This window comes from Teleopsis dalmanni, chromosome 2 (genome assembly GCF_002237135.1).
Source record: "Teleopsis dalmanni isolate 2A chromosome 2, ASM223713v2, whole genome shotgun sequence".
In the NCBI taxonomy this organism is placed as follows: Eukaryota; Metazoa; Arthropoda; class Insecta; order Diptera; family Diopsidae; genus Teleopsis; species Teleopsis dalmanni.
Window position 1 is genome coordinate 166,732,456 of NC_051847.1, and position 27,887 is coordinate 166,760,342.

Sequence of the window (27,887 nt, forward strand, 5' to 3'; positions counted from 1 at the left end):
ATATATTTTGTTACATACGTTGTACCCGTCACCTTTACAATTCAGCTGGTACACTATATTAGATTTGTCTTTATTATTAATTTTAGTTTTAGTATTGCTATATAATTTAGCTATTGTGTTTGTTGCCTTCTGAGTAATTTTGTAACGTTCCTTGTCATATATACTAGAATTTATTATTTGGTTTGACAATTTCTTAACATAATCAATGGATTTATACATTTTTTTGTCATTATTATTGTTAGGTTGGAGCTTTTTAAAGGTCTTATTAAGCATCATATTAATAATCCTTTCGGGGAAGTCATTCTTTATTAAAGTATCACGCACTATGTTCTTTTGTTTATTATGGAAAATTCTATATTATTATAATTGAAATTGTTTTATTTTATTTTATTTAAGTTAACTTAATTCCATTCTATATTATTTTAATTAAAACTGTTTTATATTATATTATTTTATATGAAATTATTTCATTTCACTTTAAAGTACATTATTCCATTTATATTTATTTTACACAATTATATTTACATGTATTCGTTATTTTATTTTAATTTATATATATTATTATTTTTATTCTTCTTAGTAATTATAATTACTATTATTCTATTGTATAAAAATATCTATTTAATTTTAACAATATTTATTTATTTTATTTTATATATTATTTTAATTCATATTTTTAAATATTTTTTTCTACATTAAATATTATTTTACTTCATTGTTTACTTTAGTATTTTTATTATTACTTAAGATATTCAAGGTTTATACTTAAAGTAATATTAGTGCATATAGCGCATTATATAGTGCATTACTAAATGTTGTATCTTTGGTTGTATATTCCGACTCAGTTTTTTAGTCTAAATGAAGATGTGAAATGAGTCACTTGATTAATAGCATTTTAAGTTTTAGCAATGACATCTATTTAATATAAAATAAAAGAAGAATAAATTGTAATAGTATTGCAAAATGTTAAATTTAATATTACAAGTTGTTGCTATGCTTAGTCAGAACATCCACCTGTTGTTTTTCCAGGTAAACCAGAAATAGAACCGCAATTAAGTACTATATAGGCGAAGCAGATACATCTGATAATAAACAATAACAATAAAACTCATATGTTTGCTTTTGAGTTCCAATTCTCTACTAATACGAATTGTTAACATTAATACAACCCCAAGAAGAACTTATCACAATTGTAATATCATTTGTCACATTGTAGCTCAAGCATCATTTATCACTTGAATTCTCAAACAATTTGATTAATTTTCTTTTTCCGAAAGAAATTAACCCGATGTTGTGCTTTTGCCACCAATTTGTGATCCGCCACTACTGCAACTCTTCATTCATTGTTCATTGCTGACTGTTCTGTTGGCTGTTGTGTATGACCACATTTAATCCGAATCTCGCATCAGATACTTTTGAGAATTTCACTTTTATTCTCGCATAGTTCTTCATCGGCATACGTAACCCAAAGATTTATTTCTTCTGTAGGAACTCATGCGTGCGCCTACTACATATTTACTACGAACTCATATATTCAGAATAGTGTTGTGCTGATTTATTTATGGATTTTTAAATATAAACCGATTTTGTTAAACAAAGCATTGCATTAAAAAAAAAACAAAATTTAAAAATATTATTTCAACAAATACAACACTAAAATGCATAACAAAACGTTACAATGTTTAGATAAAAAAAAGAATATAAGAGATTCATATTAGTTCGTTATTCTTAAATTTAGCAAATCTTGACAAAATAAAAGTGACAAAATAAAAATCTTTTATAAGAGAATTAATGTTTAACTTCATGTGCTCGAGTTTAATGTGATTGCAATTATATATAATTAATTAATTAATTATGTTTAAATTAAGTTTCTTTTTCAAAATATTTTGTATCGCGTTAATAAGATCTTTTAGACTCGTTCCACTCAAGTTAAATATAATTTAATTTTTGTATTTTTGTTTTCTTTGTTGCCATAAGTATCTCTTAAATACTTTCAAATTCTTAAATTCTTATAACCTAAATCATTTTGAGATGAAATCATACATAACACGAGGCACATATCACCATAATGTGCTGTTAATATATCAGATATTTCGCCAGCCAGCATTTAACTAACAACTTGTAAACTTAATACCTCACACAATGCAATCCGCAACACAACAACAACAACACAACAACAGAAAGTGCAGCTAAATTCTCATAAATTATTTTATTATTTTATTTTATTTTATTTTATTTCAGTATCTTTATCTTGTATTATTAAAAGTCTGAATATTTTGCAGTTGTGACAAATGACAACTACAAGTAATTGTGACACATTACCTGTAAGTTTTTGTATCTTCCACTCCTCAGAATTATTTATTTAATATATTTTTCTCTACGCTGCTGTTAATTTGTCAAAATTTTAAATAAAGTAATTTACAATCAATGTTACAGCAAAATACTTGTCCATACAAAACAGCATTTAATCATTTATTTCATTCATTTCATTCATTTCATTCCTGCATTTCATTCCGATTTCAACCTGAAACTGACCACAAAAATAACTCTGAACATACATAGTAGATGCCATAGTAGATACTTTTGTACTGTGAGATACATGCATTGAATGAACTGCCGCGTTAATGTTTATCTGAAAAGTGTCACTTCCATAAATGCAAATTATTAAAAACGCATTTAAATGCTTACATCATTTTTATTTAAATACAAAATTACTAATAACTAATTGAAAAGTTAATATACAAAGTTCAATGTGTCTTTGGTTCTATAAAAAAAAAGAAAAAATTAATATTGATTACCAAACACTTTAATTAACTTTACAGGTAATTTAAAATTAATTCCTTATCTTTCTATAAAACTAATTACAAAAAGATTGCTTTAGAATTTACTAAACAATGAGTAAGTTAAGCATTAGGTATCAAGATATTTTTGTAATTCGAAATGTATTAGTATCCCCTGTTATTAGTTACTAAATGTCATCAATAAACTTTTTTCTAACTCACAGATTTATCAAATTTCACTTTTTTCTTATTCTTATTCTTATTCCTTTCCTTATTTCCTCATTATTTTTTTCCGTTTTTCTTATTTTTCTTCTGTTTTTACCGTCCTCTTTTTCTTCTTCTAATTATTCCTTTTCTTCTTGATCTATTTCTTTTTCTTCTCTTAGTTTTTATTGTTCTGCGGTTTTTATCTGTCCTCATTTTCTTCTTCTAATAATTCCTTTTCTTCTTTATCTATTTCTTTTCTTCCCTTAATTTTTATTTTACTTTTCTTTTTTTTCTGTCCTTTCCTTCTTCTTCTTAAGCTTCCTTTTCTATTTCCTCTTCTTCTCTTGTTTCTTATTATTCTTCTGTTTTTATCTGTCATCTTTTTCTTCTTCTTAATCTTCCTTTTCTATTTCGTCTTCTTCCCTAATTTCTTATTATTCTTCTGTTTTTGTCTGTCCCCTTTTCTTCCTCTTAATCTTCCTTTTCTATTTCTTCTTCTTCTCTTATTTCTTATTATTTTTCTGTTTTAGCTGTCCTCTTTTTCTTTTTCTTAATCTTTCTTTTCTATTTCTTCTTCTTCTCTTATTTCTCGCTATTCTTCTGTTTTAATCTGTCCTCTTTTTCTTTTTATTATTCTTCCTTTTCTATTTCTTCTTCTACTCTTATTTCTTATTATTCTTCTGTTTTTATGTGTCCTCTTATTCTTTTTATTATTCTTCATATACTTCTTTTTTCTTTTCTTTTTTCCCTTTTCTTCTTTTTCCTTTTTTTCTCCTTCTCATTCTTTTACTTTTTCTTCTTTTCTTCATGTTCTTCAATCAAGTTTAATATAATTTAATATTATGGAATAACTGAATAAAGTATTAGTATTGCTGTTAAGCTAGACTTACTTTGTATAGGGACAAAGAAGCTTTATTAAATTTTAGAGGAGTTTTTCGAAATTTTTGTGTTTGTACTTTATTTCTTTCTTTGCTGTTCGAAAAACTCCTCTAAAATTATGGAATAACTTTAAAACAAATGCTTATAATCCTTTTAATTAACTTATAACTCTGTCTAATACTAATCTCTGCAGTAGTTATAGACTGCTGCATACGGATTCCATCCAAAAGGGCTTAAATTATTCTAAATAATCAATCGAAATAATTATCCTCTCCATCATGCAAGGCATCCATTCAAAAGGGCCTAAGAAAAGTGTTTCTTACTTTAAATAGATTTTTGGCCCTCTCTTCTTTTTTTCTCGATTTCACTTTCTCTCCTTCCGTCTTATTTCTCTCCGCCTCTCCTCCTTTCTCTCTCTCTCCTTCTTTCTTTCTCTCGCTCTCCTCCTTTCTTTCTCTCTCTCTCTCTCTCTTCGTTTCTTTCTCTGTCTCTGTTTCTTTTTCTGTCCTTCCCAGTCTGTCTCTATTATATAGGTTTATATAGCTGACATTTATCGCCAACTGCTGTGCGTTCAAGTCCAGTATATTTTTAAATATCCAAAAGATACTTTAATAGCTTTCATCGGGGTATCCATTAAAGGAGACTCAATCTAACACTAAACATATATCTGTAAAAAATTAATATTTTTGATAGTTTAAAATTAGAAAAATGCAGGCAAAGCCCATAATAAAATTATCGACCTTGCAATAAAGCCATTTATTACTTAAAAAAGACACTTACCATCCTCCTTTCTAACTTTCATTGATTTACATTAATTCGAACTTTTGAACTTGACTTTAATGTAGTTTTTCGCTTTCGTCTAAACCAATACGAGTATTCCAAAATTTAGAAACAAAAGCAAGTCAAGGCTTATGCAAATAATATGTCAATCACATGGAGCTTCACTTCTGCATCCGAGCACATCATTCCATATCGACATATGCAAACTATTGTCAACACAATTCAAAATTTGAATTGCGAATTTGCGACAGAATCTTCTCAAAACCGAAACACTAAGAAAGGACAACACATCCCAATCGAATGCTAGTGCGCTTGGATTTATGTTTCCTACAAATCGACATCAAGTCGACATCACCGTCGACTTCAACACTGGCCAAACTGAATCGGGTCTGCATTCAGATACAAGTAAAGTATCTGTCTGTGCGTTCAGATGCCAATATGCTTTATGTTTCATATACTTTGCGTTGTTTTGTGTCACTTTATAAATTCTCATGTCAATGCGAATTTTGCATATGTTACGAAAAGATCACTTTCGTTGGGAAAATTCCAACTGATATGTTAATCTGCTGTCAGTTGTGGAAGAATTTGACGTCATCTTACACGAGCTGAAAATGCAAATTGTTCTTTTATTTATTTTTCTCTCTTCGGTTTGCGTTGTGTTCCTAACTACAAATATTCAAGTTTGTTCTTCTTCTTCAACTTTTTTAGAAAAGAAAGAAATTATTCTTCCCAAAAATTATTAAAAAGTGAAAAATCATATTACACTTGTTTGCTCTTAAACTCAAGAAGAAAGTATTCTGCGCTTTTATCTTTCCAAATATATAGAACGCAGCGACACGATCTTTTACTTAAACAATTCTTCTGACTGCGTAGAACTATGGATTTTCATATTGTCTTCCATTTGCATACCCAGCTGAAGTCGCTTGTGGATCGATCGCGGAAAGCGTACGGAACGAGGACAAAGTTGTTGAATACTTAAAATGGACATTGAAACTGTCAAATCCGCATAGGCTCACTTCATACTAAATGATATGAAATGTCAGGTGGTACCGGATTGTTGATTTTACAAAAGTGTTTCCATTTGATATTGACGGGGTGTGTTCTATGCCTGTTTGTCTCTGCATGTTATGCTTTCTTCTTTTATCTTCGCTTCTACTCTTGTGTAGTTGCCATATCTTTTTGGATCTACATTTTTTAGCGACAAATTCATGAATATTCATAATTGTGCAAATGTTTCGAATTATTTTTTGACATAAGCAATAAAAAATTCTATTCTTCAGAATTGGAATACGTATGACTTCGTTCTTTCTGCAATTGTATATTACTGCAATTGCAATAATAAATAGAAGAAGGTTTATTGTGTGTTTATGCTTAAATATAAAATGGAAAACCTGAAACGAAACCAAGGATATGATGGGAAGATCTTAGACTTCAAGAACTTCGCAATGAAGTGATATATATATTCTTATAGCTTACTTATGAGCATCATATTTCCAGCTATCATATTTCAAATATATAATATATATGATACTGATTTTTTCATTAAAAATAAGGAAAAAGATGAATGACACGTAGGGACTTCTATTAAAAAAAAGTTATGACATGAGAACTGTAGTTTGAGTGAGCACCTTAGGAAATTCAAAACTTTTTTCAATGAGACTTGCAGTTTGTATAGAGAAAAATAAAACCTTAAACTGAGGTTGTGAAAATGGCACGGATATATACATGAAGAAAATATATAGGTGTGCATATTATATATCAGATCCGTCCAGACCAGACACGATCGCGGGTTAATACAAGTGCACATTGTACACATTGGGGAAAAAAGTGCAGAAACAAGTAAATAAGTCCTAATACGGTGAAAACGTAGCTTCTAAATTTATTTATATTAATTTATTTATTCACTTGAATTAAATTATTTTTGGGATACAATAGATCAAGGGAAATATATCAAAATATATCAAGTGAAAATTTGCGTAATTGTAGTAGATTAGAAAAATGTTGCCGGCCGCACATATATTATCCGCGAGCTTTGGACAGCCCTGTTATATGATAAAGAAATAAGACTCGTTAAAATAGGTTCAATACAATAATATATCGAGGAAATACGATTTGGAGAAATACTCTGAATTTATGGAAACAACATAATAGATCTCTAGATCGCAGTATGAAATTCCCAACTTGGTCAGATTATACACATAACTTGGTCAGACTATACTAATCATATCTTAAATTAATTACTATATAGAGATTAGGATGAACACTTAATGATCTCTTGTGATGGAAGTCTAAATATCAATGAAAGAGCTAAGGGTTCCATTATCGCTATCCTTTTTTTTTGATACAAAGTGAGAACAGGCAATTACACAAAAAGTAATTTGAAATATTATATCTTTTTATATAGAAATGATAATCTGTCGCATCAGATTATTTATTTTTTGTTTCGAGATGGTAATTATGTTTGAGTTTTATTACAAGAAATGTATCAGTCAGTATATCCACGTTACACACTTTATTTTCAAGTTCCGGTCTTCTGCCATTTGTCATTATTATTTATGGAGTTTATAGAGTTGTAATACAGACTCATATCACCTTATGTATTTAGCAGTTATCACACCAACCCATTGGCATGTGTAGATTGTGCCAAGTGGATTGATATACTAAATGTACTTTTGTGTCAGTGTTTTTGCAGTCTATTATCTGCAAATTTTATACTTAAGGGGATTTATCCCTTGATACCCGGCTGAATAGATCACTTTAGCAACCAAACTTAACTGTAGGAGAGAGGATCACACTTATCAGAAAATTTAACGAATTAGGTCTTTAGTTTAAATGCTAACTGATATATTGTACTATTAGATATATTATTAGAGTTTTATTATTCCAGAATACTTATTCCAGAATAAGACTTTAATCCAAAAAACTGTTTTTATGGCTTAATTATCATTAGTGTCAGCATACACAAGTACATAACGAAACACTATTCAATTTTAGTATTCATATAGCTGTCCTTAATTAATCCAATGTCCAATGTCATCATCTCACTACATTGTCTTATTTTCGGAATGTATAGATTAAAAAAATCCCAGAACATAGTTTGAGTGACAAATGAAGTCTGATACACTCTATAAAAATATATCAATTTTCAAGTTACAGATGAACTCCCAAGGAAATGCTTCCAAGGAAAAGTGCATTAGTTTGTTTAAAATTTAATGTCAGTTCTTTCATGTTTGTTTATTGATTTTCAGAATTTTCTTAACCAAGGAAGGACATTTAGGACCACAAAAATAAAAATGTCTGCACATCATGCATCATGTTTAATATTACATGTGGTTCTGTCTGGTAAGTTTTGCTTGCCGAACGTTACTATACCAGTTCCTTTACCAATTGTGTCTATTTCCGTTATTGTGGTTATTGTGGAACAAACAAAATCCTAAAAATAAATACAAAACCGAACTTTAATGGAAACAAGAAATATTAGTTTTACAATAAAATTTGATAACCTAACTGACAGTTTGTCTAATGTTGCACTCGCATTTGGTTCAAGCATAACAGGTGAGCTTTTCGCTTGTTTTTTAGCTCCATTATTAAAGAGCAGAACACAAAAAAGAAATTATATTAAAAATATTTCATATTTTTGGAATGTATTTTAATCGGTTCTCTTTAAATAGTTCTTATCTTTACAACCATTTGGGTTAATATTTGAAATGAACTAAATATATGTACGTAAAAAAAACGTATAACCTTTCTCAGATAAATATACTAAGATAAGCTTTTTTATTTACCTGAAAAATTAGTTTGTTTACTTATTCCACTCTGCATTAATGTTTATTTATAAATGTGAGAATCTTGCTAAAGCTAATTCTGGATGTATCCTCAATATTTTGAAGAATGGGGCACCCAATAGCATAAGACTAGATATAGACGCAACAGGGAATACTACAAGACAGGTCGAGCTTGGCGCCATGAATTCCATAGTTCCCATAGCTCCCATAATCAGGAACCCTTTGCTCCTGTGTACCAAGTCAGAGGTTCTACAATTTGAGTAAAATGAACAGGTAGCCAACCCTTGATCTGACTGCTGAAAAAGTATAAGTCCGCTTCCTACTGAACTGTTACAGAAAATGTTCAGAAAAGGGGCAGGAATTGGAACAAAAGTCCCTGTAAAAAACACTCTCAGTCTAGCTATTTCATTTGCGCGTTCATTCCCTATTATATTCGAATGCACTGGAATCTAAACCAGTGTTATCTTGGACCTCTCACTTAGTACTTTTATACATTATCTACATTCTTGCACTGTTCTAGACAAAATGCAGACGGCTGATATAGCTTTAACAGCTCTTTAAAAGCTAGCAACTGATTTACAAAGCGCTTTCGTATAAATGAGAACATTATAAATAAATTAACTGATTTAAGGCGTTAAATGTTGAATGCAACCTTTAAAAATAAATTTCCCACAAAGGAAATTACAAAAGTTTGAATATTTGTCATATGTTTTATATGTAAAATATAAGCAAACAAAATAGTTTGTTAATGCATAAATCAGCTTTTGCTAATGGAAACGATCAAATCGTAATTTCATTAACTTAAATAGTTTTAGCTGCAGTGGAAACATGGTATTAAACTATGAAGTTGCATTTTATTAAATTCCTTATTACTGAATCAATATATTATTAGAGTAATTGTTAGAGTACATGTTAATAAAAAATATTAATAATAAATTTTTATTAATGGAATATTAAAAAAATATTAATAAAAGGAAATGAAGTAGAGTGTAGTAAGAATGGTTAATAATTAATTCAGTGCAAATAAAATAAAAAAAATATGACGAAAAGTCGTGCCACACATTTGTTATTTTTAGAAATATTAAAATTAATTAATTAATATATTTTAATAAATATTATAATAATTCAATATTAATTGGAAAATTTTTAAATGCAAAAAGTTCTGCTTAAGTGGCAAAACAAATACATAACTTACATACATATGTTATATATTTTAATATTTATTCTAATTTAAATTTAAAAATGAAAGTTAAGCATTATAGTTTATTAAACTGATTGCATTATAATTAATTTTTAATTATAACAAAATTATTACATTCAATAAGTAATGTATACTACATGAGTATCGTAATATCATGTGTTAAGCTAGTTTATATTAATACTTTAGCTTAGCTTGCATTTGTATATATTTATTATATGTTATATATATTATATTATATATGTATGTGTTATATATATATATGTAGAGGTTTATTGCTACATTTGCATATGCTAAAATGTTTTGCATTCTAATTTGTTATGTGCGGAAAAGATATTGATAGACACATGTCACTTTTAGTATATTTTTGTAGTACAAAGTCGTTCCCGCCTGTACTCCTACGTTTCATTCTGATTTCGAAACTAAAACTGAAAATGAAAAAACAACAAAAACAAAATAGTTTAATAAAAAGTAATTTTTTATGGCGCATTACTACGTGGAGGCATCTAAGAGAAAGGAAATGAACGATGGAGTTCTTTTATGTTCCTACCACGGCTCGTCTGGTTACTGTCTGCCTGTAGTTATTCTGGCCATTCGTTCATTCGTTTTGAACCCGTTCATTTTAAGGGAAGGAACAAAATGTTGGCAGTCAAGCCGGCAAAAAATACAAAACAAAAAACTTAACTCACCAGCACCGAAGTACGGTACACACATTCACACATAGGCCACTCGCTACTAATCTACACTTTAATTAAATGAGTGGTAATTAATTTTAAGTTTAATCGGAAATTCCATTTAGATTTCCCTTTGATTGATGTGCTTTGACATCTTCCACGTCAAAACAAAACATGAAACTACATGAACCCAGGCAAGCCCTCGCCTTTGTAGTGTCAAAACTTTTCCGCTGCCAATTCTCCATGTGGTTATTGATTTTTAACTGAAAGTATTTTACCATACATACTAGGTTTTCATATATGCACTCATTCACCTTAATACGAGTCGTTAAAGTAAATAAAATTATATAAATTAAATTGAATTTAAGTTAAATTTAATTAAAAAAATTTGAACGTCTCAGTTGCGTTTTAAGTTTGCGTTTCATTTCGCTGAAGTATCTGAGCGCGTCCGGATTCAATGAATACATTTGACGCAGCCAGCGTTTTGGGTCTAAGGGCGTTTTTAGGCGTAGTAGTGTTTAAAAAGCAATAGACAAGCTCATTTGTTCCAAGTATCATCAAAAGTGGTTCGCTTCGCCGGGTAAGAGCATTTCCCCCGATTTTAAGTATTATTTCTTATTTATAATTTTCCTTCAGACGTTGTTCATTTAATAAAAAATGACGTGCCAAACCGCAATTCGACGGCGAAGTTGAAGTCTTTTCGGTTGCGCCAAACTTTTTGTTTATATTTCTTTGCATTTATTATCTTTTCAGTTTATATAGTGTTCAGTGTGCTCAGTACTCAGTATTCAGTGTTCAGTGTTCACAGTGTTCAGGTTCCTCCATATTTCAGTTATCAACATCTCCCAATTTACCGAACGGCAAAAAATGCTTTGTCGCTTGAGTTGCTACATGCACTTTCGGCCGACTTTGTGATATTTTTGCTGCGATTGTTGCTATTGTTGCTATTGTTGTTGTTGTTTTTGTAGTTGTTGTAGCAGTTTATGTTGCTGTTGCCGCTGCTGTTGCTGTTGCTGCTAAACTTTAAGGGGAATATCTGAAACGCGTCAACAATAATGAGTAGGCGGTCTGAAGCCAAGCACAGTTTTGATAAACATTTAATGCAGTAGGAACACAAAAAAAAAAAATTGACTTATATTCATAACCGAACATGACTTTCAGTGAAGAAAATGTATGGCAGTCAGTCATTGTGTGATACACAGATGCTCCTCACGCTCTCCATGGACTTAGTTTAGTAGTAGGCTAACCAATTTAGTGATGGGAAAAGTGCCAAATGGCATCGAATATATAGAATTTGTATTAGAAACCAATTTGTTTAGTTTCGTTTAGTTATACTAAGAAATAGAACTACCCTTTAGTTTAGCGAAAACAAAAAAAAAATGAAGGACTTCAAGACATTAAACCACGAAAGAAAGGAAGCAAAATAATATTAGAAATATGTTATTACTGTAGTATATTTTGATAGACGTAGACGTACGGTTATTGATGAAAACATTTATTGTGGTAGCTTTACAGACTATATATAGAATAAATCTGAAACAACTAGCTTTAAGCCACTTTTTTTAATTGGGTTCAGATCTTTACTTAATCACTCTACATCGAAACAATTGAATAAAACGCTAATTCTATGTTCACGAAAATTTGATGATGCCTTCTTAAAATGTACTATTTACAACTATGAAAACGATAACTAACTGGACCAACAAACCATTTCTAATTAATTTGAACTTGAAAATATATATATCAACACAAAGAATATAACATAACCAAGTCAAGAAGCCTTGAATTTTGAAACAGTTGTTCCGAGTCAACAACAAAAATAACAGGTTTATCAGTCTAAAAAGTATTAAATTTGAATAAATCACTGGTTTCTTACCAAGACTAGCACTTGCTAACAGCCATATTTTGTAAATAAGACAAAGGAACATCGACACCCTCAGATTCTATAAGATGCAGTGTTAAACTTTTGCCCATTTTATTTGCTCCTGCCTGCTATTGCTAGGAACCGACTTCAGTACCTTTATTAGACTTTTATGGAATCGAATATAGTTTAGAATTTTAAACTAAGAAATATGATTAGCTTAGTTTATCAAATTCCCTTGTTTTTATATATCTAAACATCAACTTTTAATGAATAATTTATATACATTTTTATATATTACCAGTCCTAATTTCTTAATCTAACTGGGATATATATAGAACTGTTTAATGTACTTTTAACTCGATATAAATCCCTATATATATATATATATATATATATTTATATATAAACTAAACATTTATTTTAAATAATTGTAGTAATTATTTTTGTTGTTTATCTTTTCCAGGTACTGTGAATGCAAATGGTGAAACGAAACGACAACGGACCTCATATACCCGCTATCAAACATTAGAATTGGAGAAAGAATTTCATTTTAATCGTTACCTGACCCGCCGAAGACGTATCGAAATAGCGCATGCACTTTGCCTAACGGAACGGCAAATAAAAATTTGGTTCCAAAATCGTCGCATGAAATGGAAGAAAGAACATAAAATGGCATCAATGAATATAGTACCATATCATATGGGACCATATGGTCATCCATATCATCAATTTGATATTCATCCGTCACAATTTGCACATCTGAGCGCATAGGACGCGTGGCACTTTTCGGGTACTGGTTAGAGACTCAATCAGTTGTATCAGGAACCATATCAGGCAGCAGCGGCGGCAAGTGTGGCTGGTGGTTATCAAACGCAAAATACTCAGGATACGTCAACGTCAGCTATTGGTGTTGGCGTTGGTGTTGGCGTTGGCGCTGGCGGTGGTGGTAATTCATTATTTGCAACGGCCAGTGCTGTGGCGTCGGCGAATCCTGAGTGTATAAAATATCCACAAGATTTCTGATCTCAAGCTATCATTAAACAACAACAACAACAGCAACAACATCAGCAACAAACACAACAACAACATCAACAACAACAACATCCACCGCATCAACATCTATTCAAGCAACAACTCTGTGAAAGGGATCTGGAGTTAGATCCATCCGCAACAGAATTGGAGTTGAAGGATGATATTATTGGTTGCAATTTGTTCACTTATTAACACAAATGCAAGCAATAATGCAAGCAATGCGGTGGATGTGTGGAATCGCTTCCACCAGTCACACTCCGACGCTGTTGACAACCAACAACAATGATAACTTCTGAATGCAACTGATTCGAGCTAAGTACAAACGAGCCGCTCGTTACTTTTTATGTAACTGCTGACTGCAAAAGGATCTGAGTACCTCTGATTACTGCTAACACATTTGCAGTGCAGCAGCTGCGGTGGTGGCTCGTTTTGGTTTATAATACTGGACATTAAAGGAATGTGTTTTCTATTTCATAACTTCAGACTTTAGTAAGTGAAATATATCAACTTTTGCTTGATTATTTTATTTACCGTTTTGAACAAGAATTAATTTATTTAAATATCAATTCGGATAAAAATCTGTGTGGCAGACTTTCAATTGCTTTCTCTTTAAGCTCTTCGTACTTATCTCTGGCTTAGTGTGAACACCACTTAATTGTCCAGTATAATAAACCATTCTCTAAGCAGTATTCGAAAAGCCATTAGTTTTAAGTAACTACGTTTTAAGTGTTAGTTTGTAAGTTTATCGTATATACAGAGAAGCGCTGTTAAATGTTCCCGTTAAACTTAAAAACTAAATCAAATCTTTATTGACACGTTCAAGGTGGCATGTACTTATGTTTAATAGTAGAAAATTTTTGATATATCATAATTTCATAATAGTTTTAATTTTTTACAACACAGTTTCTTTTGCATCTCTTGGTAACCCATAGAACACTAAATAATATTAAAAATATTTAATTAATTTTTAATTTTGTTAAACTTAAATAATTATACATTTTACACAATCGCATCTCGTTTACGAATTTATACGTTGAAGTATTGTTGAATTATTACAATTTATCATTTGCTAAAATGGTTGTTGCAGCTGCTAAGCATTGGCACTGCACACAGTTTGATAAGCACTATAGCACCATGTACAAGCTGACAACTACTGTCAAACTGTTACCAGAACTGTTCGTTAACCTTTTTAAAATTTAATCTTTAAGTTTGTAAATAAAAAAATAATTGTTTTTAAATTTAATTTTTCTGTTAAGTAATTTTAACAAATAATTTTAACAATTTATCACATTAAAATATTATTAAAATAATTTTCGTCGGTATACATTTTAGTATTTATTTAATGATTACTTCGATAAGCTTAGCGAATCTTTGTGTTACTTACTTTTAATAATGAAAAACGAAAAATGAAAAAACAAAAACAAATTCGGATAAAACAGGAAATTCGTTCAAATTAAAGTGTAATAAAATAATTAAAAATCAAATTATTTTAGAAATCATTTCAACTTAGAAAAACTTTCATCTTAAATAATTTAATAAGAAAAATTTCCATACAAAGAAACACAGCAGGACTAACCAACCTTCAGTAGTAAAAAATGCCCATTAAAAAATAAAATTAATTAAAAAAAATCAAACAAATAAAAATAATACAAATCCTTTAATTAAATAAAATTCTTCAGTAAATATTATTTTAAAAAAATAATTTCTCAAAATTTAATTTTAAAATTTTTTTCAAAATTTTTTGTGATTTGTCTTTGTAAAAATTTTTTTTTTCTATTTTTTTGTTAATAAAAATAATTTTGTTATATAAGCAGAGCAACAAAAAAAATTAAAACTAATGTTAAATAATTACAAAATAAAATTTAAAAATTGTAATATTGTAATTTTTTAAAGAGAAAATCTACTCTAAGTTAGTATAAATGAAATCGTGTACAAGAACGAGCGTTCTACTTATCATAAAGCAACTAGAATCTTAAGATACTTAACATTGTTAATGCTAAGGTTAGTGCATTCTTATCTCAAGCGGCTGAGCAGAGCCCATTTATTGATAATTAATCAAATAATTAATTAACTTTTGTAACTACAGTTAGCGAATAATTTAGCACAAATTTAGTTCTAATTTAATGAATTTGAATTTAATTTTATTTAGTGAATAAACGCAATGAAAACGAGTTGTCATAAGCAACGAGTATGCATCACAAATGCAAAGGATTTGTCTCTTTAGTTGCACCTAGATTCTATCATATGTAATTCTATACGCGTATATATATACTATACATGTTAGATATACTATATCTGAGAAATAATGCTGCATTCCATGTAAAATATAGAAAAGCTAATATTAATAATTTAATTTAAGAGAAACTGTAAATGATAGCGTTAATGAACCCTAAAGTAATTTAAATTAATTGTACGAATGGAAGTTTTGCAATATGTTATAGAACAACTACAAAAAAATCCCCTATTATATTGAAACATATTATTAAACATTAATATATAATAAAAACAAAAAACAAAAAATATAATTATCATTTTAAAATATAAAAAAAAAGAAAAGTGTTTATTATTTTATTAAGACAAAAGAAAGTTAGACGAAGATAAGAAAAGAAAAGAATTCTTTCAACAATCTAAATTCCTATTAGATCACTAAAATAGCAAACCACTGAGCCTTTACTAGGGATTAGTAAAAACGAAAGTGACAAGAATCTAAATGGAAGCTGAGAACTTAATTTTTCAGTTTAGATAATGCAACAAAAATAAAAAAAAAACCTTTAAAAGGAAACGATTAAGAACCATTTATGACAATCTAAATATTTAGTTAACAACTATAATAGCAAATTTAGAACTTAGAATCACACTTAGAATCAAAAGAGAAACAAAGGTGGAGAGAAAATTTTAAGATAATCTGGATTGCTGTTAGACAACGTTTACAGAAATAGATTACAGCCACATTTGGGATCAAAAAAGACAAACATTGAAAAAACACATTCCATATTGCCGGTGTGGATAACTATTATAAAAAGTGATTTTATTTCTCCATCCAAGAGAACTTGCTTATCCAAGAACTAATAAATACAGACTCAATGAACATATGTACCACGTAATCATTGTATCAAACCCAAACCCTATCAAACCCTATACGTAAATAACTGACCTTCAACATCGATCTATAACATTTAGGGTGGGAATTGTTATGAGCCATCTTTTTATTAAGAAATATTAAGATATAATACTAAAGGCACACTCTTAAGGAGAACCAATGCGCATATATGTCTACGAATCGGAAGTGTGATTCTGCGATAATAAAACTGAAAACACATACCAGGAAATGGTATAATGCACTGATATATAAGTAGCAAAAAAATCTAGATTAATACTTAATATAAGTTAAAGATTATACAAAGCTGTTCAATTGACATTTTTTAATTCATGACAGTAACAAAATTGAATAAGATTTTCTAGAGTTACTCTACACTGGACGAACAATAGATGAATGCGATGCAATGTTAACCAAGGATGAGTTTATACCTCATATGTAGATGAAAGTATTAATTTAGACACGAATATACATAACCCAAATTAAAAAAGTATGAGATCCCTTTGGAATAACATTGTTTCTGACTCACATAATAGAATCAGTAATGCTTTCCTATTTTTTCTCTGAGTAGAAGCTATAGCAGTAATCACTGAAAAAGGTACCATCATTGAAACGGTCGGCGATGAGGTTTCAGTTAGTACGGCTATCGTTTTAAATATCTAGTGGTAAGCAAGACTAATCTGGTCGTTGGCGAACCATATCATGACAATAGTTACACAAGTGTACTCATTAAATCGCCTATGGTTCGAAATACTTTGTAGTTTTAGCTACAAATATCGTAACAAATTTGCTATAAATATTGTTATGGTAAGAAATGTGCCATATTTGGTTAAACAGTTACCACGAATGTATATATGAGTCCATTTCGAAACAATCAATGAATACATCGAGGCATCGATATCTCGTTCAACGAAATATAAATTGCCGATTCAAAGTAGGTTGTTGTAAAAACACCAGTATGTATGTAATATAATGACAGTTTGACTATATCTAAAACATCTATATCTAAATGAAAATACTTCTGTGAAAAATTTCATTATATCGAAATACCTGCTGCTTCTGCTTTACAAACTATACAGTAATCTGCAAATCGGACATATAGTTTTAGGTTTAATTTTTCAAAGAATACTATATCTCCCAACTTATTTTTAGTCATTAATCATCTATGTAAGTCTTTAGACACTTACTTAGATTCGAATTGCTTTTAGCCCAGTGTTACTTTATAAAGACATGAGTGAAGAACTTACAATCTAGTAGAGAAACTATAACACGGTACTCAATAATAGGAGATGTTATTAACTCCTATGTTGACGCTGAACTATATATAGATGAAGTGAAACTTGATCCTACTGTCGGAGAAAAAGGTAAGTTAGTGGGTAATGGAGATATATATATACATGGAGATATATATACATACATATATGAAAAAAAAAAATATATATATATGCGTACAATTATTTAGTGTACACTTTATTTATTTATTTATTTAGTTAAGATAATAAATTGTTTTTATTTATACTTATTACAAAATTGTGTTACTATAATACTATATAATATATAAATACTATATAATACTTAATACTATATATAAAATAAAAACATTTTGCTACCATTAATAAAGTTATAAAGCATTAAAATTGACATCAATATTTTGAGAATAAAATGCTATTTTATAATTATTTTGTTACCGATCTCAAAAACCTTAGATTGGTAAAATTGAAAACTAGAAGCCATTGGCGTTGACTGAAGCAATGTTTCGTAATACGAAACGTACTACGGATTGGAATAGCATTAAATGTATTTTTTCAAGAACAAAACACATTTAGTGTTGTTTGGGCGAACCAATATTTTCCCAAATAATAATATTGTAAGAGACAAAACAAAATATTCATGGCAGTAATACCAGAAGCAGCGGTTAAGAATTCCCAGCCTGGCGGAAGATAATGGATGACTCATAGACTTTTAAAGACCTGAAATGTTGTGAATAATAAAAAAAAATAAAGTTTATTCTAAATTTTCAATAATTATCTAAATATTTGTTAGGTCCTTAGTTTTCTCGTAAGATAAACTATTACAGGGTTGTGGTTAGTAGTACTTATTTTAAATAAATAAATTAAATAAATACATATTTACATCTCAAAGAATCATTGGCTAACTAAATTTAAAAAAAAATAATAATATTACAGTGCTCACTCGAAAAAATAAGCTTTAAAATTTTTATTCTCATATAAGAAATTTGTGTTGATTTCAAATTTTTTCTTATCTGTTAAGGCAATAAATATAAAAAAAAAGTGGTCACGTAATCGAGTAAACACTGTATTTTCATACAATTACTACAAAATGTTATTGTAATAGTTTTTTTAAATAAACAAAAATGTATTAAAATCTTTTTCACTCAATTTTTATTAATCACAACATTTAAATGATGACAAATCTAAAAATAAATTTTTACACATTTTGCAATAACAAACCATAGGACGGACAGGCTTTTTCAGACTAAATAGGTATAAGTCTTAAAAGCCTTATATTTTGGCTTTTAACAAAATTTAAGTAAAAACATTCACACAATATAATTTTTTCTAAGATTTTAACTTTTTTATTCTTGATTTGTTAAAATTCTCTAATAATTAACAGATTTCTAATCTTATCAGTGATCACCATGGAACTCTGAGGATCACAAGACTCTTCCCTATCTAATTAGGTCAGGGAATCAAAATTATTAATTGGGCAAGGACAGACAACAGCCCGGGTAGCTCAGTCGGTAGAGCATTGGACTTTTAATCCAAGGGTCCAGGGTTCAAGTCCCTGCTCGGGCGATCAATTTTTTTTATTATTTATTTATTTTATGCAAATTAATTTATTATTTAATATCAATAATATTTGTTATTGAATTAGATCATCAGTTGAAAACGCAAATAAATACACTGAAATGAACTTAAAAGGAAGTTGAACTTCATCTTTATAACCGCAAAAGTCCACATATTTTTTCTTAACAAATCCCATATGATTTCTGCCTCTATACTGTATGATATATATCTATTTCCATAAACTTATTTTTTTTTACAACTGAAGAAAAAAGGAAATCTCTTAGTAAGCTTTGATTTTGTCGTAGTCATTCACAAATACTTTTGGTTCAAATTAATTATCATTTTTTCCATATTCTGATATTTGGCAGGATATATAAAAAATCAATAAATAGATTTATTTAATTGAATCACAGTTTATAGGGTTAAGTATCATACCTTCTAGTATTTCTTTTCCTATAGTTTGAATCATTATGTATCTTACTGAATTTTTTAATACGAATTTTTGAGCTAAGATTAAAGAGTATTTTATAGTTTTTATTTTTGATTTATTTTATATATATTTTATTTTATGTAAACCAACTAAATATAACCAACGGTTCAAACTTTTTTCTTACAATTTTCTTTGGCACGTAGAACCGATTTCAATACCTTATTAACTTAATTGGTTTTCTTTAATTTTCTTGATATTCTTTTGTTCTGATTTATTAATAGTGGAGCTATGCTTTTGAATAATTTCAGAAGTTAAGCTTACGTCAATAACTACTAAAAAATCTGAAAACAATCCAATAGATGTATATAAAATTGATGAAAATAATGACGATGAAGTGTAAAAAGACTGTTATTGTTTAAACTTAAAAATGCAACCACGCCTAAAAATACCATCCGATATGGAGAAATAGTGAACTCCAGTTTAGCAGCAGCAATAGTTTACAGTAACGTCAGTTGTGAAAGAAAGTTTATTTCACACACATTAAAATATTATCAATTTTTACTATTTGTTAGAATAAATAAAGTAAAATGTTTAAAAAATAATACTATTTTTACTTTAAAACTCTCCGCCCACTACAAAGTTATTAAAAATCTTCATATTAGGGGCATAACTTAGAGAGTGTATATATCTACTATATATATTTTTCAGCCGAAAAGTAATTACATTCTAAGTGTAATTTCGAAAGATTTAAGCTGACCTTTTCTTGAAGGAAGTAGAATAACTACAACTTTTAGCTAAACGGTATTTATTTTTTTTAAAATAAATTAAAAGATTTACTATTGTTAATGAGATAATGATTTATAATGTCACTTTATGTATAGGAACAGAGGCATTTTATAATTTTCAATAAAGAATTTGTCGCGTTAAATGTATCCCATTTCATAAATCTTTATTTAAATTATTTTCTATAATTATTCCTATGTTAGGTTAACGTTACTTCAAAAATTGTTTTATTAAAAATTTTTATATATTTCTCCTATTTCAACGATCAATGCCTATTAATTTTTACTAATGCCGAAAAATATGAATATTATTCTTTAAGTAATAATAGTTATTTTATAAATAATTGCATTAACAAATATTTGCAAACGTAATCGATAAATTGAGCATAAATTTTTGTTTATTTGCTTATAAAAACCTAAAATGTTTATTATCAATATAACAATGCACATGTTTTATTTTTGTATATGATGGCAACTCTAAATTTGTCAGAAACTATGATAATTGAAAAAATAATATCAGCGCCATCTCTTGGTTATATCAAATATTATCGTGTGCATAAAAACGAATCGAATTAAGAATAACTTCTCTGATAAATAAATTAAAATTCTGACATATGTAGCCTTTTGGCAATATGAGTTTATATTATTACTAATAATCATATTGCAATAATAATAAAACAATTTAACTAGAAATAAAATATTAAATACTTGCACATGTTTCGAATATTGACACATTATTGATTGTATTGGTTGCCACATTTTTTAAGCAATTTTTAATATACACTTAGCAGAAAAACTCTGCGTACAGAAAGTAAATTTTGTTTTAACATGTAAAAAATTACTAAATAAATAAATTTTTTAAATCAATTTTATTTTTAATTAGTACTTTTATTTGTTATCTTCATTTTAAGCTAAAAATTATTTCTAACAGATTAGTAGAAAAATTATAATAATTAAAAATGTAAAAAATCAACGCTATCGATGGCAGAAAAAGTCTGCGTACAAGAGTTTAAAAAGCGTCGAAATATATAATTTTTTAAAAGATTTTATATTTTCAGTAACTTGTTGGATAACCTTTCCTTTTTATGACCTCTATAAGTCGTTTTGATATCGAATTGACCAGCTTCGCAATCTCATCGCTGCTTATTTTACCGCATTCCGCGTCGCTCACGTTCTTCAACATTTCTTTGGAGGTTATATTGTATTCACGTACCCAACGCTTCAGTAAATCCTACAAATTTTCTATAGGATTTAAATATGGCGATTATGGTGACGTTTTGATTTGCTTGGGCACATTTTAAAGCAACCAAAGCTATACAACTTCTGCAGTGTGCTTTGGGTAGTTATCTTGTTGAAGTAAGCAATTATTCTGTAACCCCAACTTCTTGGCACTGCTCTTTAAATTACATTTTAAAACATTTAAATAATCAACTTTATTCATTATCAACTCAATAAATTTAATTTTTCCCACTCTATTACTCGCCATACACCCTCGCACTATTACTCCTCCACTACCGTGTTTTATTGTTGGATACAAATCTTCAATATTAAAGGCAGTACCCGGGTTTCGCCATATAATCGTTCGACCTTTAATGCTAAGGAGACAAAATTTGCTTTCGTCTGAAAAAATTATGCCTTTCCAAAATCCTGGAGACTTATTTATGTACTCCCTTACGAATGCTAAACGCTTCATTCTAATATCTTTTTAAATAAGCGGCTTGCTTCGTGAAAACCGGCCATGGTAGTGGTCTTTTTTTAATATTTTGTGTACAGTATCCACGTGAATTTGCTTCTGGAATGTCTGGTCAATATATTTCTATAACAGAAGTCCAGTTAGACGAGGATTATCTTTCACTGAATTAATAATGCTGCGGGTTTCTCTTGTTGACAGCTTGGATGGACGCCCAGATCCCAACTTCGAGGCCAATAATCCTGTTTAGTTGTAGTTATTCACTACTCTTTGGATAAAAGAATGTGACCGCTTAACGATTTGACCAATTTCATGATATATTTTCCTTTTTTTCCATAGATCAATAATAATACTGCTCCCAATGATAATAATTTCTTTTCCTTTATTTGCCATTACAAATTTAATTACTTTTTAATCGTTAAATTATAAAATAAGTGCATGGGATTGTGTATGATGATATACTGTTACAGTAAAACATAACGACGTCAAAGTTCTACTATTAAAACTTCGGGAATTCCCCTTTATAATTTTTGTACGCAGACTTTTTCTGCCACCGATAGCGTTGATTTTTTACATTTTTAATTATTATAATTTTTCTACTAATTTGTTAGAAATAAGTTTAAACTTAAAATAAAGATAATGAATTAAAGTACAAACAAAAAATAAAATTGATTTAAAAAATTTACTTATTTACTAATTTTTTATATGTTGAAACAAAATTTACTTTCAGTACGCAGAGTTTTTCTGCTAAGTGTATATGCTTACACCTTTCAACATAATTTTATATGTTAAGGAAGTGTGCGATTTAGGCTAAGTTGCGTTCTAAATCACGGAAATTCTAAGTTGTGCCGATAATGTAAGGATGTGTCGATAGGTGTTGATGTGTGCAGTGCAAAAAATCCCAAAAAATCTCCCATTTGGTTTAGCAGCAAATTAGCCTAACTCGCACACGTCCTAAATTTCAAACTTATTCACAAAAGATAAGATATATAAGACAACTATTTAACTAAATCTTTTTTTACTAACTTAACTACATATCGGCAATCATAAAATTAAATAAAAATGCATGTTATTATTTATTAATTAGAAAATTTAATTATATTACAAATAATAACATTAATTTTGTTTAAAAAAAAACAATCAAACCATAATTAGTAGTAATGATTTCTTTTAATTTATTATGCCATTTTCGATTAAGAAATCTGGGGTAACTTTGTCAATCAAGATTCACTTTTACTGCAATTTTCATTTACAAATTGTCAATCTCGAGCAAAATATTTAACACTCGAGATTGATTTATAACACTTTAGATATTTTTACAGAGTGGCAAGATTACCTTTATATTACAGCTGTTTTATATGACTACACAGGTAAGGTGTGATTTTATTCCACATATGTATGTACTAACTTAAAAAATATATATAAATGCGTACTAACACAATTGCAAAAATATTGCATTACTTGAAAACTGTTCGATGGGGCAACAAAATTTAACAGATCGAGAGTAAATCAATATTAAATTTAGATTTAATAATCGAAAACGACATTAATTAAAATTAATTTATTTATATATTAATTTCTTCTTCATCTAAGGTTTTATATTGTGTAGTCTGACATCACTTTTAGCTTATCAACTTATATTCAACCACCATGTGGTTTAAATAATTATTAATAATATTTACCGCTAGAGTGAGCAGGTAATGCTTTTGCTTTTATTATGCATTAGACACCGAACACAACAAGCCCGGGTAGCTCAGTCGGTAGAGCATTGGACTTTTAATCCAAGGGTCCAGGGTTCAAGTCCCTGCTCGGGCGATCGGATTTTTTTTTCAAAATGCATTTTTACATTTATTTGCATTTTTTTTTTTTTTTTTTAAAAATACATTTATTATTGCATCTTCTCTTAAATGAGACTAACATAAGTTGGAAAATATTATAACTAATTACATAATGTACAAATTTTTATTTAATATACATTGTATAAAATAAAATAAAATAAGTAAACCTTATATCACGAACCTTACTTAGACTAATTGGTTAAGTTTCATTGGAGTGAATATGAGGTGGTTACTTAAGAAATTGGCTCAACTTTATCAGATTACTAAAAAGAAAGGTGCGGTTATTATTTCAAGCTGTTGAATATTAATTAATGGCTGGACGATCAGCTCTTTTTAGGCGGAAAGTAATGGATAGAAGTGTGAGATTAACATTTTCTTTCAGCCTTTTATTGTATTTTTTTCTTATATAGTCAAATTCATCTTTAACTAGGGGAATTTGTAAATCTCGGTGGATACTTTCATTCCTTATATACCACGGGGCACCAGAGATTATTCTTAGTATTTTTGACTGAGCTCTTTGTACAATTTCAATATTTGAAGCACTAGCATTACCAAATAGCTGGATACCATAAGTCCATATTGATTTTATGATGCTGTTACACAAGAGTACTTTATACTCTAGGTGCAGGGAAGAACTGCTGTTAATGAGCTAATCAAACTTAGAGGCTTGGAGTTTCATCTAAATTTTTTGGCTTCAATATGTTTACGTCAAGTTAGTCGTCTGTCTAAGTGAATACCTAAGTACGTTTTGTTATCTGCTTGTGGTATGGAAATGTTATTTAGTGAAATTGTTGGAGATATACTCCGATTTAAGGTAAAAGTGACGTGTCAACATTTTAATTCATTAGTTTTAATTCGCCATTTTGACAACCATTTCTCCACCCGAAATAAGTGGAATTGAAGTTGGTTTGAAGCTAACACAGTGTTTTTGTTTCGTCATAAAATTGCCGTATCATCAGCAAACGTTGTAGTGATAACTGAACTACTTATCGGGATATCAGATGTGTAAAGTACATACAATATAGGGCCAAGAACACTTCCTTGTGGAACGCCAGCTTCTATTGGGAAATTATTAGAAGTATATGATTTGCATTTCACTTTAAAGCTTCTATTATGCAGATACGATTCTAAAACTGAGTGGACATTTGCAGGTAATGAACAGCGTATCATATATATGAGTCCATTATGCCATACTTTATCAAATGCTTGTTTAACATTGAGGAATACCGCGGAACAATATTCTCTGAGCTCAAATGCGTGTCTTATTTCATTCCTTATACGATTCACTTGCTCAATAGTTCCATGTTTTTCCCTAAAACCAAACTGGTGGGACGGTATTAAGTTTTGAACGTCAAGGAACGGTTTTAGCTTTAAAAGCAGTGCTCTTTCAAATAGTTTAGAACGGCATGGCAGTAAGATTATTGGCCTGTATGAAGAGGCAAGCGTGAGACCTTTACCTGATTTCTGAATCATAATAATTATGGATGTTTTCCACTCTGTTGGGTAAAAATCAAATTTAATAATACCATTAAAAAGTCTTGTGATAAAGTTTTTATCCTAAAGGGGTAAGTTTTTTTATCATATTGGGTGAGATATTATCATATCCCGGTGCCTTTTTGCAATCTAACTTGTTTGTGATTATTTGAACAAGATAATTGGCCGTGATATGCATGTCAATAGATGGTGCACGTGGATTCTTCATCACTTCGCGCCAAGTTTTTGAGAGTTCCTTATTGGAGAATTGGATTCTATGGGGAAATTTATACCTTTGCTAGCATTCCACAAGGATGAATGGTTTTTGCCATTTGGTCATTGGTTTTGAATATAATTATATTGCCTGATTTTTTTTCCTTACTTAATGCAGATCTAAGTCTCCTTTGGGCTTCTTTAAATAAGTTTTTCGCTGAAGGGGACCTAGATTTTTGCCATTCACGCCTTAATCTACGTTTTTGTAAAACTAAATTCCCTATGTCACTATTTGTAAGTACTTTATTGAATCTGTAAAATTTATTGCCTTTAGGAGTGGAGTTTTCTGCTGCTGAAAGCAGAATTGAGTTTAAAACCGAAGTTGAGACTTACATATTATTTTCTAATTTGTGTGTATGTGTGAATTAATGTACTTTTTGTATTTAAGTCAGTTTGTTCTAGGACCTATAAGGCTATAGGAACAGTTATATAACTGAGGATTATCAAGTAAGCAAAATGTAACTAGAGAGTGGTCAGAAGACAAATCGCAGCTTGTGTATGTTGAGATAACATTTCTGCTTATGCCTTTGGTCACGGCGAAGTTTATTAGGTCTGGTATTTTATTGTTATCGTCAGGCCGATATGTTGGCTGTGCAGGAAAGATTACGTCTAGCGCATTTTTTCTATTTAGAATGAAATTGTAAAGCTATTTACCTTTTGGATTACAGAGCCTTTTAGATTACGTGTGCTTAGAATTGTAGTTTCCTGTTAAAAAGTAATCTGTAAATTGGGTCTCAGTAATATTGAACGAGGGAGCAGTAAATAGCCGACAAAGTTAAATTTTTTCTTTTGTGTATAAGGTATATTGATGTGGTTTGCATATAAGTATGAGCATATGTATCTAGAAAATTGTGTTTTATACGCCTTTTTACCAAAATACCTGTACCACCATATGCTTTTCTATGAGGGTGATTCGTTTTATAGAATAAATAACCAGGAATACACAAAAATTTTTTGTTTGTTAGATGTGTTTCTTAGCAAAGCATTACATCCACACTTTCTCGGGACATAAAATTTGTGAGTTCAAGTTTATGTTGGCTTAAGCCGTTTGCATTCCATGTACAAATTTTTAAAGTACTCATTTATTAGACAAAAACATTTGCGTTAATTGGCTTTGCATTTTGACTATCTCGTTAAGAGTAGTTTGCATGATTGACATGAACTGAGTTAAGCTCTGGGTGAGAGTGGAGATCATCATTTCCAAACTATTACTTTGAACTGGAAGGGCTTGTTGCTTGTCAGATTTAACGACATTAGCATATGAAACACCTGGTGTAACAGGTTTAGAAGTTAAAGGTTGGGGTACTTCAACTAATTTGATGGGGTTGCTTCTTGTAGGTTTACGCAGCGCTTCTTTCTGCAGAGCTAACCTGTGCTTCAGTTCTTTATAAATAGGACAGCCCCTGTAGTTTGCAGTGTGATTTCCATTGTAGTTGCTACATTTTTTGGAGTTGGTATCCTTTAATGCTTTTTTATCACATTCGGAACTATGGTGAAGCTCACCACAAGCTACGCACACTGTATGAAGAGTGCAATATGATTTATAGCCATACTCTTGGCAGTTTGTGCATTGCACTAGACCATTTCTTTTATGTAGCTCCTCAACGCTAAATACTGTGGGTTGTAAATGGGATGGCTCTCATTTTTTTTAACCTTAGCAGCTTCCGGATGAAGTTTAACTTTGAACATGGGTTGTGGGATTTTATCTTTGTTAACTATGTTTATAAATGCTCTACGGCTAAAGTCTTTTTCGCTTAGAGAGTTTGATATCTCAATGGGTTCTACATCTGATTCAATACCTTTAATGACGACAACAAGGCTTTTACTACTCTTCAGTTGGTATGTGTATTAATTTTTCTTGCTATTATCTATATGTTTAGTTATGACCCTAAAATTGTTTTCGGTGTCAATTTGGATCTTGGTTTCGTGTATATTGCCCGTGGTTATAGAAGCAATATGTAACCTATTATTTCCAATTAGATGAGCAAGGAGTGTGACTAGGTTATTTGAGCGGAGTTCACGCAGGTAGATTGGAGACGGTTTAAAATATTTGATAATTTCAGGTAGTTTCAGCTAATTCAGCAAATCTATTCCCAGAAAGAATGCTTGTAGGTATACTATCTTTGATAGTTTTAGTTATTTTAGAACCATTTGAATTGCTTTTTTGTGGACTAAGTATTCGTTTCATATTTACATAGCGTTTCATGCCTGTTTGGACCTTTTTTTTATTTCTTGGACTTGCTAAGTCGGAAAATGCAAGCGAAGCTGCTGAAGGCGCAATGTTTGACAAGCTTTTAT

General features: G+C 29.6%; 2 protein-coding genes and 2 non-coding genes across 5 annotated transcripts in view; 3 read left to right on the forward strand and 1 right to left on the reverse strand.

The window, feature by feature from the left end:
- LOC119682205 (homeobox protein H55-like) overlaps nucleotides 1–14,427 on the forward strand; it is an 85,418-nt gene extending 70,991 nt beyond the window's left edge. The window contains exon 3 of the mRNA XM_038095575.1: nucleotides 12,631–14,427. Coding sequence (XP_037951503.1) covers nucleotides 12,631–12,938 — 308 coding nt within the window. The 3' untranslated portion in view covers nucleotides 12,939–14,427. The remainder of the gene's footprint in view (nucleotides 1–12,630) is intronic.
- LOC119679664 (homeotic protein antennapedia) overlaps nucleotides 1–27,887 on the reverse strand; it is a 413,608-nt gene that overhangs the window by 73,986 nt on the left and 311,735 nt on the right. The window lies entirely within an intron of this gene.
- Trnak-uuu lies at nucleotides 19,040–19,112 on the forward strand. The gene has a single exon. It is a non-coding gene; the product is annotated as a tRNA-Lys (tRNA).
- Nucleotides 23,748–23,820, forward strand: Trnak-uuu. Its single transcript has one exon. It is a non-coding gene; the product is annotated as a tRNA-Lys (tRNA).